General features: G+C 43.6%; 1 protein-coding gene across 1 annotated transcript in view; it reads left to right on the top strand.

Moving 5' to 3' along the window:
* The window catches only part of LOC118394953 (excitatory amino acid transporter 5-like), a 71,477-nt gene that overhangs the window by 41,654 nt on the left and 15,631 nt on the right, over nt 1-14,192 (top strand). The window contains exons 5-8 of the mRNA XM_035788670.2: nt 872-1,106; nt 1,477-1,576; nt 2,718-2,951; nt 8,912-9,106. Coding sequence (XP_035644563.1) covers nt 872-1,106; nt 1,477-1,576; nt 2,718-2,951; nt 8,912-9,106 — 764 coding nt within the window. The remainder of the gene's footprint in view (nt 1-871; nt 1,107-1,476; nt 1,577-2,717; nt 2,952-8,911; nt 9,107-14,192) is intronic.

Genomic DNA, 14,192 nt, shown 5'->3' with positions numbered 1-14,192 from the left:
GATTATTTGAATGGAAGTCTGTATATTTGAAATACAAATTCACCAAATTATGGGTGACCGTCGACCGGAATGCATTCAGTACAGTATATTTAACTAATTCTGACTCTTTTTCATACACGTACCATCATCATGCTTAGCTTGTATATCTATCTACACATAACATGTTAGATACTTCAGTATGACATTAATGTATATACCGTATATATACTGTATATATACTGAGTGTACAAAACATGATGAACTCTTTCCATGACATAGACTGCCCAGGTGAGTTTAGTTGAAAGCTGTGATCCCTTATTGATGACACTTGTTAAATCCACTTCAATGAGTGTAGATGAAGGGGAGGAGACAGGTTAAAGAAGGATTTTTAAGCCTTGAGACAATTGAGGCATTGATTGTGTATGTGTACCATTCAGAGGGTGAATGGGCAAGACAAAAGTTTTAAGTAAGTGCCTTTGAAAAGGGTACGGTAGTAGGTGCCAGGTGCACTAGTTTGTGTCAAGAACTGCAACGCTGCTGGGTTTTTCACACTCAGCAGTTTCCCGTGTGTTTCAAAAATGGTCCATCACCCAAAGGACATCCAGCCAACTTGACACAACTGTGAGAAGCTTTGAAGTCAACATGGGCCAGCATCCCTGTGGAACGCTTTCGACACCTTGTGGAGTCCATGCCCCAATGAATTGAGGCTGTTCTGATATTTGGAAGGTGTTTTGTACACTAAGTATATATCTGGTCTTGTTACTTTAGTAACGTTCCAGGAGTATTTCCATAATGAAGCCCCCCCTGCCCAAAGTGGCCCTGACAGAGAGCTTTATACAGTATATGTTGAATACTTTAATATGATATTCATGTATACATCTGGTCTTATTAGTACCGTACCAGGAGTATCCCCATCATGAAGGCCCCCCCACCCACGGTGGCAGCCTCCCTGATGGAGAGCACCACCCGGAGGGTCTATATCTACGGTGTCCAGGACGACAACGGCACCGACATCCAGAACTTCTCCCTGGACTTGACACCTCCGCCTGACATCCAGATGCGCACACTGCCCGGGACCAGCGATGGCATGAACGTCCTGGGGATCGTCATCTTTTCCGCCACCATGGGTGAGTGACGTCATCACTGACCTCTGACCTCTAACCCTGTGATGACATTATGGGCGAGGGACAGTTCCACTAACAAATGCACACACCGACGTGCACGCATGCATGCACACACACACACAAACACACAGACACACAAACCCCCTAAGGCATACTGCCTTGTTGTGCCATTATGTTTGAGTGACATCAGATACTATCACTGTCATCCCTGCCCTTCATCTAGTTAAACTTTACACTTTAGTTCTTTCCTCAATATTTATCAATTCCCTATAGTAAAAGCACAAACTATTAGCAAATCAATCTGGCCCACGGTATGGTGTCCATGTTGTCTCAGTCTAACACCATGTGTTGTTGTTGGTGGTGGTCTCTCCAGGTATCATGCTGGGAAGAATGGGGCCTAATGGCAGCGCCTTGGTCAACTTCTGTCAGAGTCTGAACGAGGCTGTCCTGAAGATTGTCGCCATAGTGATCTGGTAAGAGCTAGAGGCGCCTCACAAAAAAACAAGGAACTCAGTTGGGGTCTCAACTTACTGTTGAAAGTTAGAATAGTAGAATGCACAAGGTGCAGGATCAACATTTGGTTGTGGATCAGCAATTGTTCTCTTGTTATTTCAGTCACTGACAGTCACTCAGTTAGCCATGTCAACTTTCAAAATATATATTGGTAAGTTAAGTCTAGCCAGCTATCTAAACTTGTAGTAATCATGGCTGACCACCGACCAGGCACAGAGGGCACGTGCCCAGGAGCCCTGACCTCCAGGGGGACCCCATTTATTTGGTTTATCACTCAGACATCATTAACATGGCATAAGTAATGGCACAGGTGTAAAAAAAAAAAAGATTTATTTTTTATTTCACCTTTATTTAACCAGGTAGGCAAGTTGAGAATAAGTTCTAATTTACAATTGCGACCTGGCCAAGATAAAGCAAAGCAGTGACACATACAACAACACAGAGTTACACATGGGGTAAAACAAACATACAGTCAATAACACAGTAGGAACAAGTCTATATACAATGTGAGCAAATGAGGTGAGATAAGGGAGGTAAAGGCAAAAAAAAGGCAATGGTGGCAAAGTAAATACAATATAGCAAGTAAAACACTGGAATGGTAGATTTGCAGTGGAAGAATGTGCAAAGTAGAAATAAAAATAATGGGGTGCAAAGGAGCAAAATAAATAAATAAAATATCATATATCTTCAACGCATGGCAAAATGGGTCGAATTGCAGGAAATTAGATGTAAAACTGTAAAAAAAAATATCGCTGCCCCATGGCGAATAGAATTGCCTGACATGTTTTATAAAATTACCAGGAGTATTCTAACAAAATGTCTCTCTGCCTCATAGCAAAAATGTGTAGAACTGCAGAAATCTTGCTTTAAAACTGCCACATTTTTTTGTACACCCCAAATGTGTAGAATTGCAGGAAAGTAACTTAAAAACCAAAATGTTTCTCTCCACCGTCAAGAGCAGGGCCAACCAAATCTCGCTTAGGGCTCCCAAAAGCCGAGAGCCAGCTCTGTTAAAAAACTAGCCTATTTGGGTAAAAAAAAAAAGGACCTACAATGAGAATCTACAATGTAAACAACTCTTAATTTCCTGGTCCACCGCAGGTACTTCCCTTTCGGCATTGTGTTCTTGGTTGCCGGTAAGATCCTGGAGATGGACGACCCGTCGGCCATGGGGAAGAAGTTGGGGTTCTATGCTATCACCGTGGTGATGGGGCTAGTGCTGCACGGTCTCTTCATCCTACCAGCCATGTACTTCTTCATCACCAAGAAGAGTCCCATCGTATACATCAGGGGCATCCTGCAGGCCCTGCTCATCTCCCTGGCAACTTCGTCCAGGTAAACATCAACGATCATAAAACTGACCCTAACCCTAACCCTAGCTTCATATCCACACACTGTCTCAATCCTAACCCTAGCTCCAGCCGCAATCCTAGCCGTAACCCTAACTCTAGACATAATACTAACCCTAGCCATAACACTAACCCTAGTCAAAACCCTATAACCAGTCACATTCCCTACTCCAACCTAATAAATGTGGTCACATCTTTTGGCACTGATCTCACTCATCATATGGCACTGATCTCACTCAGATCTCATCACATTTGTTGGTATGGAACACTTGAGTCCCCTGTATGTCCCCAAACCAATCTAGTCATGGAGACATCCACTAGGGATCTAGTGATGGAGACATCCACTAGGGATCTAGTCATGGAGACATCCACTAGGGATCTAGTGATGGAGACATCCACTAGGCATCTAGTCATGGAGACATCCACTAGGGATCTAGTCATGGAGACATCCACTAGGGATCTAGTCATGGAGACATCCACTAGGGATCTATGATGGAGACATCCACTAGGGATCTAGTCATGGAGACATCCACTGGGGATCTAGTGATGGAGACATCCACTAGGCATCTAGTGATGGAGACATCCACTAGGGATCTAGTCATGGAGACATCCACTAGGGATCTAGTGATGGAGACATCCACTAGGGATCTAGTCATGGAGACATCCACTAGGCATCTAGTCATGGAGACATCCACTAGGGATCTAGTCATGGAGACATCCACTAGGGATCTAGTCATGGAGACATCCACTAGGGATCTATGATGGAGACATCCACTAGGGATCTAGTCATGGAGACATCCACTAGGGATCTAGTCATGGAGACATCCACTGGGGATCTAGTGATGGAGACATCCACTAGGCATCTAGTGATGGAGACATCCACTAGGGATCTAGTCATGGAGACATCCACTAGGGATCTAGTGATGGAGACATCCACTAGGGATCTAGTCATGGAGACATCCACTAGGGATCTAGTCATGGAGACATCCACTAGGGATCTAGTGATGGAGACATCCACTAGGCATCTAGTCATGGAGACATCCACTAGGCATCTAGTCATGGAGACATCCACTAGGGATCTAGTCATGGAGACATCCACTAGGGATCTAGTCATGGAGACATCCACTAGGGATCTAGTCATGGAGACATCCACTAGGGATCTATGATGGAGACATCCACTAGGGATCTAGTCATGGAGACATCCACTAGGGATCTAGTGATGGAGACATCCACTGGGGATCTAGTGATGGAGACATCCACTAGGCATCTAGTGATGGAGACATCCACTAGGGATCTAGTGATGGAGACATCCACTAGGGATCTAGTGATGGAGACATCCACTAGGGATCTAGTGATGGAGACATCCACTAGGGATCTAGTGATGGAGACATCCACTAGGGATCTAGTCATGGAGACATCCACTAGGGATCTAGTCATGGAGACATCCACTAGGGATCTAGTCATGGAGACATCCACTAGGGATCTAGTCATGGAGACATCCACTAGGGATCTAGTCATGGAGACATCCACTAGGCATCTAGTCATGGAGACATCCACTAGGGATCTAGTGATGGAGACATCCACTAGGCATCTAGTGATGGAGACATCCACTAGGGATCTAGTCATGGAGACATCCACTAGGCATCTAGTCATGGAGACATCCACTAGGGATCTAGTCATGGAGACATCCACTAGGGATCTAGTCATGGAGACATCCACTAGGGATCTAGTCATGGAGACATCCACTAGGGATCTAGTCATGGAGACATCCACTAGGGATCTAGTCATGGAGACATCCACTAGGGATCTAGTGATGGAGACATCCACTAGGCATCTAGTCATGGAGACATCCACTAGGGATCTAGTCATGGAGACATCCACTAGGCATCTAGTCATGGAGACATCCACTAGGGATCTAGTCATGGAGACATCCACTAGGGATCTAGTCATGGAGACATCCACTAGGGATCTATGATGGAGACATCCACTAGGGATCTAGTCATGGAGACATCCACTAGGGATCTAGTCATGGAGACATCCACTAGGGATCTAGTCATGGAGACATCCACTAGGGATCTAGTCATGGAGACATCCACTAGGGATCTAGTCATGGAGACATCCACTAGGCATCTAGTCATGGAGACATCCACTAGGGATCTAGTCATGGAGACATCCACTAGGGATCTAGTCATGGAGACATCCACTAGGGATCTAGTCATGGAGACATCCACTAGGGATCTAGTCATGGAGACATCCACTGGGGATCTAGTCATGGAGACATCCACTAGGGATCTAGTCATGGAGACATCCACTAGGCATCTAGTCATGGAGACATCCACTAGGGATCTAGTCATGGAGACATCCACTAGGCATCTAGTCATGGAGACATCCACTAGGGATCTAGTCATGGAGACATCCACTAGGCATCTAGTCATGGAGACATCCACTAGGGATCTAGTCATGGAGACATCCACTAGGGATCTAGTCATGGAGACATCCACTAGGGATCTATGATGGAGACATCCACTAGGGATCTAGTCATGGAGACATCCTCTAGGCATCTAGTCATGGAGACATCCACTAGGGATCTAGTCATGGAGACATCCACTAGGGATCTAGTCATGGAGACATCCACTAGGGATCTAGTCATGGAGACATCCACTAGGGATCTAGTCATGGAGACATCCACTAGGGATCTAGTCATGGAGACATCCACTAGGGATCTAGTCATTGAGACATCCACTAGGGATCTAGTCATGGAGACATCCACTAGGGATCTAGTCATGGAGACATCCACTAGGGATCTAGTCATGGAGACATCCACTAGGGATCTAGTCATGGAGACATCCACTAGGGATCTAGTCATGGAGACATCCACTAGGGATCTAGTCATGGAGACGTCCACTAGGGATCTAGTCATGGAGACATCCACTAGGGATCTAGTCATGGAGACATCCACTAGGGATCTAGTCATGGAGACATCCACTAGGGATCTAGTCATGGAGACGTCCACTAGGGATCTAGTGATGGAGACATCCACTAGGGATCTAGTCATGGAGACATCCACTAGGGATCTAGTCATGGAGACATCCACTAGGGATCTAGTCATGGAGACATCCACTAGGGATCTAGTCATGGAGACATCCACTAGGGATCTAGTCATGGATACATCCACTAGGGATCTAGTCATGGAGACATCCACTAGGGATCTAGTCATGGAGACATCCACTAGGGTGACCGTTGAAAAAGGCATTAATAGATGGTGCAATGGGTGTAAAGACTTTCACGTTGCACTATTTTCAGATTTTGCTGCCTTAAAATGTAATCTAAAAAGGGATGCAATTTGATATTTTCCCTACGGATCTACACAACGTACTACACATTTTCGAAGTGAAAGACAATTATAGCAAATTATTCTAATCATAAAACATTGAAAAACAAAGATGTCTTGTTTGCGTATGTCTTCACACCCCAGAGAGAATACTTGGTCGAAGCACCTTTGGCAGCCTTTACAGCTGTGAATAATTTAGAACACGATTCTACCAACTTTGCACAACTCCTTGGGCAACATATATACACTGTTTCTGTCAAAATTGCTCAAGCTCAGTAACTTTGGCTGGGAATCATTGATGGACAGCAATATTCAAACCATGTCTCTGATTTTCAAGCAAAGTCAGGACTGAGACTGGACCACTAAGGAACACGCAACACCTCTTGGAAAGCAATTCTGGTGTGTCTTTGGCATTAAAATGTGTGTAATTGTCCCCCAAAAAAGCTAGGTTTCATATTTATTTTGATCCTGACAAGCTCCCCAGTCTCTGCTGGCGACAACCATAACCATAACATGATGTTGCCGCCACAATACTTGAAAATACAGAGGGTTTCACTCTATATGTAGTTTTTAATTTAGGACAAAAAGTGAATTCCTTTGCCGTGTTGTCTTGCGGTACTTAACGGCCTTATTACAAACAGAATGGATGATTTGGAGTGGATTAAAAAAAATACAGGCTTCCTTCTTTTCACTGTGTTATACACACCAGCAATGTGGAGTGAAAACAATGTTGTTGATCCTCTGTATTTTCAGGCAACATCATGTTATGGGTATTCTTGTCACCGGGAGGGACTGGGGAGTTTGTCAATTAAACTTTGACAGCAGTAAAAGGGTGTTAATATAATGAGCAGGATCTTTCAGTGAATCTCTCTGCTCTTGAATGAATCATAGCCATTGAAATAAGCATCTCTGTCTCGTGTTGAGTTTGGTTGAAATTAAATGACAAAATATTAGCTTGAATCAGCCTTACACCACTGTCTGTGTCTTTCTTGTCATTTACACTGAGCAAAAATATAGACACTACATGTAAAGTGATGGCGCCGGAGGGTAGTGCTGCCTTCTTAACCAACCATGCTATTTTGTTAGTTTTTTTCGCGTTGTTCGTAACTTGTTTTGTACATAATAGTGCTTCTACCGTCTCTTATGACTGAAAAGAGCTTCTGGACATCAGAACTTGGATTACTCACTTCAATTTGGACGAGGAGTTCTTCTTCAAAGAGTCGGACGCAAGGGATATACTATGGATGCCCGACCAGGCCCAGATCCCTGTGATTAGCTGGAAAAGGAAACGTAGGTTTTGCGGAAAGAGATCAGGATGCCTTGTGAGGATTAGGCGATGAGTGACTAATCTGCCCTTGCCTTCCGTTCTGCTAGCTAACGTTCAATCGCTGGGAAATAAATGGGTCGAGCTGAAAGCACGTGTATCCTACCAACGGGACATTAAAAACGGTTATATCTTATGTTTCACCGAGTCGTGGCTGAACGATACATCATTAAGAACATACAGCTGGTGGGTTATACACTCTATTGGCAGGACAGAACAGCAGCCTCTGGTAAGACACGGGACGAGGGCCTATGAATTTATGTAAACAACAGCTGGCGTACAATATCTAAGGAAGTCTTAAGGTTTTGCTCACCTGAGGTAGAGTATCTCTTGATAAGTTGTAGACCACACTATCTAACTAGAGAGTTTTCATCTGTATTTTTTGTAGCTGTCTACATACCACCACAGACCGAGGCTGGTACCGCACTCAACCAGCTGTATTCCGCCATAAGCAAACAGGAAAACGCTCATCCAGAGGCGGCGCTCCTAGTGTCCGGGGACTTTAATGCAGGGAAACTTAAATCCGTTTCTAATCAGCATGTTAAATATGCAATCAGAGGGGGAAAAAAATTCTAGACCACCTTTACTCCACACACAGAGAGGCGTACAAAGCTCTCCCTCTCTTTCCATTTGGCAAATCTGTCCATAACTATCCTCCTGATTCCTGATTACAAGCAAAAATGAAAGCAGGAAGCACCAGTGACTCAGTCTATAAAAAAGTGGTCAGATGAAGCAGGTGCGAAACTACAGGACTGTTTTGCTAGCACAGACTGGAATATGTTCCGGGATTCTTCCGATGGCATTGAGGAGTACACCACGTCAGTCACTGGCTTTACCAATAAGTCCATCGAGGACATCGTCCCTACAGTGACTGTACGTACATAACCCAACCAGAAGCCATAGATTACAGGCAACATTCGCACTGTGCTATAGGGTAGAGCTGCCGCATTCAAGGAGCGTGACTCTAACCCGGAAGCTTAGAAGAAATCCCGCTATGCCCTCCGATGAAGCATTAAACAGGCAAAGCGTCAATACAGCAATAAGATCGAATCATCCTACACAGACTCCGACGCTCATCGGAAGTGGCAGGCTTGCAAACTATTACAAACTACAAAGGGAAGCACAGCCGAGAGCTGCCCTGTGACACGTGCCTACTAGACGAGCTAAACAACTTCTATGCTGGCTAAGTTGAACGGTAATGCCTGTTCAGTTTACAAGACAATAGAGTTGAGCGAGTTTAATTCAATATTAATACTTATCTAAAACGCAATCTGCTTCTTTGTCTCCTCAGCTCTGCCACACTGCCTATAACCTTCAAGTGCCTCCTGGAGAACAACCACATCGACCGACGCATCATCCGCTTCGTACTCCCCGTGGGCGCCACCATCAACATGGACGGGACGGCACTCTATGAGGCAGTGGCGGCCATCTTCATCGCCCAGGTTAACAACTACGAGTTGGACTTTGGCCAGATCATCACTATCAGGTAATCCTATAGTTTTAGGGGGAGGGGAGAGTCAGCAAATTCTTGTGAGAGGGTTTGTAGTATTTTAGGCCGGGATTCAATCAGAAATCACACTAAAGCACACTTACTTTTAAGGGGGCACTGCAGTTGTATACCCACTTTTGGTCTCATTATTTAAATATATGTACTCATTGATTCTTGATAAATATAACTTAAAAATGCCTCATGAGCTTACCCAATCAGAACCCCAAAATATTAGCTTGTTTTACTGCAATGTTTGTAATTAAAGTAAATGCAAACAAACACTATATAGCCACAAAACATGGTTAAGGGCCCGATTCAATCAGATCCGCTTTAGCCGACATCCACACAGCTGATGTTTTGACGGTGCCGGATTGGAACTGGGTTAGAGCAGTCAAATCCACAGCGGCTTCTGGCATTATACCTAAAGCGAACATTGCCATTGGCTACACAGAGTCTCATTAAGAGAAATCCCATGCAGCCTTGTTTGTAAGTTAGAACACTGGAATGTGAAAAGTCATCTCCACCTCGATTAGGCTGATATATACCTCATCATTACACCTCATTATTTCTATATAGCCTACACTTTCTCGTTGTACACTTTAAGATGAGTGGGACGTGTGTGGCTTCGTGACAGTGATCACAAGAGCAGCTGTTCACCGATTTGACAGCTCTAACACAGTTTCACCTCTGACACCACCAAATCATCAGCTATGCAGTTGTCTCCGGTTAACACTTGATCTGATTGAATCTAGGCCTAGAACTATCATTTTGGATATATACATCCATATCATGAATGGTCAGTCCTTGCATCTATGGCTCTGTCTATGAATTTTGAAAGTGGTCACATTTCTTCAGCCCCATCACAATAGCGGTTTACAGAAACGGGCAGGGAGGGCGCTTTGTTATTGTTTTCAACTGCAGATTGCCGCTTCAAAAGTCATTTGTAATTGAGCCGACATCTGTAGCGTTTGCCTTGAATGCGATCTCCACGAACGCATTTCAAAGACATGTTGTCTACGAGCGAAATTGGGAACACCGGCCTTAGTATGAAAATGGATGCATGGGGTATCTGAATTACAATTCCAGACTGACTTCTTAAATACGTAGAAAGTATTTATGATTACAACACGTGATGTAAACCAATAGGTAAAAAACCTGGAGAAATGTTGGAATATCCGATTATTGCAATGGAATTTCCTGGAATGGAAAATACATGGTTATCATATTGTTGCTTAATCATCCAGTTATGTGTATTGCTTGTGTGGCTACATTTTATAGGCACCAATGATAAGCATGTGTGGAATTATTTGGTCCAAAATAGCACCAAGGGTACAACAAATCTCCAGCTTTGCGTTTTGTGCCACACAGACATGTATCTGGTGTTACAGTTTTTAGGATGAATGAATGAATATTATGAGATTATACTGAATCAAACACGTAGATAAATGCAGGCAGGCAGGCAGGCAGGCAGGCAGGCAGGCAGACAGAGAGACAGACAGACAGACAGACAGACAGACAGACAGACAGACAGACAGACAGACAGACAGACAGACAGACAGACAGACAGACCCATCCTCCTCCACCACACCTGCAGATCAGCGGTGTAAAATGGCCTTGCTCTCCCCTAATTTAATGACATGTTAAACTGTAATATTATTTAGCAGACCTATCCTATCCTCCTCTACTCATCACAAACTGCTGCTTTCCAAAAGGAACCATATTCCCTATATAGTGCAGTACCTTTGACCAGGGCCCATAAGGCTTTGGTCAAAAGTAGTGCACTAGATTGGGAATAGGGTGCCTATTTGGACACAGACTGACTGTGGCCAGGCAGGCAGTAATCTCCTGGCAGTAAGACCCATATGACCTGTATTACTCAGCTCTCTTGTCACGGGAGAGTTATCAGGAGGGTTTTGTAATTTTTTTTTGTAGCGTCCTGTCTTTTCCACTGACGTTTGGCTGTTCTTAGCGGAGTACTGGTCAATCTGTAGGCTGCAGTGTCCAGGGCTCCAGAGATAGACTGTGTGTCAGAGTGTATGTCCTAAATGGCACCATGTTCCCATTATAGTGCACTACTTTTGACCAGGTTCCATAGAGCTCTTGTTAAAAGTAGTGCATTATTTGCAACGCAGAATGTGTGTCAGTGTGTTCTCAGAGGCTTCCCAAACAGCGAGGCCAAACGGGGCAGAAACTCAGCCATCGTGTCAAATGTCAATTACTGTATCTGTATTTTTGTGTCTGTGTGGGTGCACATAATATACAGTACATGATTTTATTTGATTTTATTAGGATCTCTTTTAGTCCCTATTTGGACTAATCTTCCAAGAGTCCTTAACATTAAAATACAATTTATAATACAAACACACTTTCACATATAACACGCTATTACAAACATACATAATACACTAGCATAATGACCCAATAAATACTCAATCTAAAAAAATATTGATTCTTCATCTACTATAGTCCCACAACATTTCTATATACTATATTTAGATTGTTTTTAAATAATGTTTAAACTTATATATTGAAAGGTTCCTAGTTTGTTCAGTTAATTTATTCCATTTCTTTATTTTGCTCTAAATCGAAATGTTCTTTTGCCCATTTCTTTTTTTCTGTCTGGATAACGCATAGATGGTGGACAATCTATTCCTAGTATTTACGGAATGTCTGTCTCTTACCAACTGAATACCATTGTGAATAGAACTTGGCCATTTTAAATGATGTATATTATAAAATAAGATAAGCATGTTTTTTTCAATTATCTTGTCGATTGATGACCAACCAAGAACACTGGACATGACTGCAACAGAAGAACCATATCTCCACCTTAAAACAACCCATGACTGCAACAGAAGAACCATATCTCCACCTTAAAACAACCCATGACTGCAACAGAAGAACCATATCTCCACCTTAAAACAACCCGTGACTGCAACAGAAGAACCATATCTCCACCTTAAAACAACCCATGACTACAACAGAAGAACCGTATCTCCACCTTAAAACAACCCATGACTGCAACAGAAGAACCATATCTCCCCCTTAAAACAACCCATGACTGCAACAGAAGAACCATATCTCCACCTTAAAACAACCCATGACTACAACAGAAGAACCATATCTCCACCTTAAAACAACCCATGACTGCAACAGAAGAACCATATCTCCGCCTTAAAACAACCCATGACTACAACAGAAGAACCATATCTCCACCTTAAAACAACCCATGACTGCAACAGAAGAACCATATCTCCGCCTTAAAACAACCCATGACTACAACAGAAGAACCATATCTCCACCTTAAAACAATCCTTGCTGCTTTATTCTGTGCATTCTGCAGCCTCCTAACTTCACTAGATGATGCATTTCCCCAGACCACCGAACAATAGTTCACTTGACTCTAAACCAATGCCTGTGTTATTTGCTGAAGGATTTTCCCTGGTAAATATTTAGCTATCCTTCTGATTATGCATGCTGTTTTAATCATTTTTTTACATTAGTTATTTGAGACGACCATGATAAGCAGTTGATGTGCATGACAGGATGACAGGTCAAGGATTAGTACTAGGCCTGATTGCCAACAATGACAAGACCGCCTACAGGGTGGAGGTGAGGTCCCTGGTGGAGTGGTGCCAGGAATATAACCTCTCCCTCAACGTCAACAAAATTAAGGAGCTGATCGTGGACTTCAGGAAAAAGCAGAGGGAGCACCCCCCTATCCACATCGACCTTTGGCTTGGCCCCCAAGACCCTCACAAACTTTTACAGATGCACAATTGAGAGCATCCTGTCGGGCTGTATCACCGCCTGTTACGGCAACTGCACCACCCACAACCGCAGGGCTCTCCAGAGGGTGGTATGGTCTGACCAGCACATCACCGGGGGCAAACTGACACCCTCCAGGACACCTACATCACCTGATGTCATATGAAGGCCAAAAAGATCATCAAGGACATCAACCACCGGAGCCACGGACTGTTCACCCCGCTATCATCAAGAAGGAGAGGTCAGCACAGACAAAGCTGGGACGGAGAGACTGATAAACAGCTCGCATCTCGAGGCCATCAGACTGTTAAATAGCCATCACTAGCCGGTTACCACCCGGCTACTCAACCCTGCACCTTAGCGGCTGCTGCCCTATACACTGTACATAGATATGGAATTACTGGCCACTTTAGAAATGGAACACTAGTCACTTTAATAATGTTTACATACTGTTTTACGCATCTCATCTGTGTATACTGTATTCTATTCTACTGGATTTAGTCAATGCCACTCCAACATTGCTCGTCCTATTTCTTAATACCATTCTTTTACTTTTAGATTTGTGTATTGTTGTTAATTGTTAGATACTGCTGCACTTTTGGGGCTAGGAACACAAGCATTTGTATGTGACCAATACATTTGATTTTGAATTGATTTATTGGTAAACTTCTATCAACACGTCACGCACCAAGAACCAGTTGTTTCATTAGTCAGTCTGTCTTTCTTCCACTCTCTTTCTCTTGCTCTCGTTTTATTTATAACTGTTTCAGGCCCCTCGACCATCCGCTTACGAAAAATCCAACTTATTTTGTACATAATGTTGCTGCTACTGTCTCTTATGACCAAAAATAACTTTTGGACATCAGAAGAGTGATTACTCGCTTCGAACTGGAAGAAGCCTTTTCCGACGCGAATTATATACTGCTTTCTCGGGAACAGCCCCAAATACCCATAATTTGCGTGAAGAAAAGACAGAAAAAGGGGGCAGAGATCAGACTGCCTTCTGCAATCATTGCAAAATAAAGATTATCCTACCAACGGAACATTAAAAACTGTTCACCAACAACTGTGTTTCTAGACATGACTCCAACACCATCATTAAGTTTGCTGACGACACAACACCGACAACGATGAGACAGCCTATAGGGAAGTCAGTGTGGTGGAAAGACAACAACCTCTGCTTCAATGTGAGCATGACAAAGGATCTGATCGTGGAATACAAGAAAAGGTGGGCCGAACATTAACATCGACTGGACTGTAGTTGAGCGGGTCGAGAGTTGAAAAGTTCCTTGGTGTCCACATCACCAACAAACTA

Source organism: Oncorhynchus keta, chromosome 15, assembly GCF_023373465.1.
Source record: "Oncorhynchus keta strain PuntledgeMale-10-30-2019 chromosome 15, Oket_V2, whole genome shotgun sequence".
Taxonomy (NCBI): Eukaryota; Metazoa; Chordata; class Actinopteri; order Salmoniformes; family Salmonidae; genus Oncorhynchus; species Oncorhynchus keta.
This window is presented reverse-complemented; position numbering and strand designations above follow the sequence as displayed.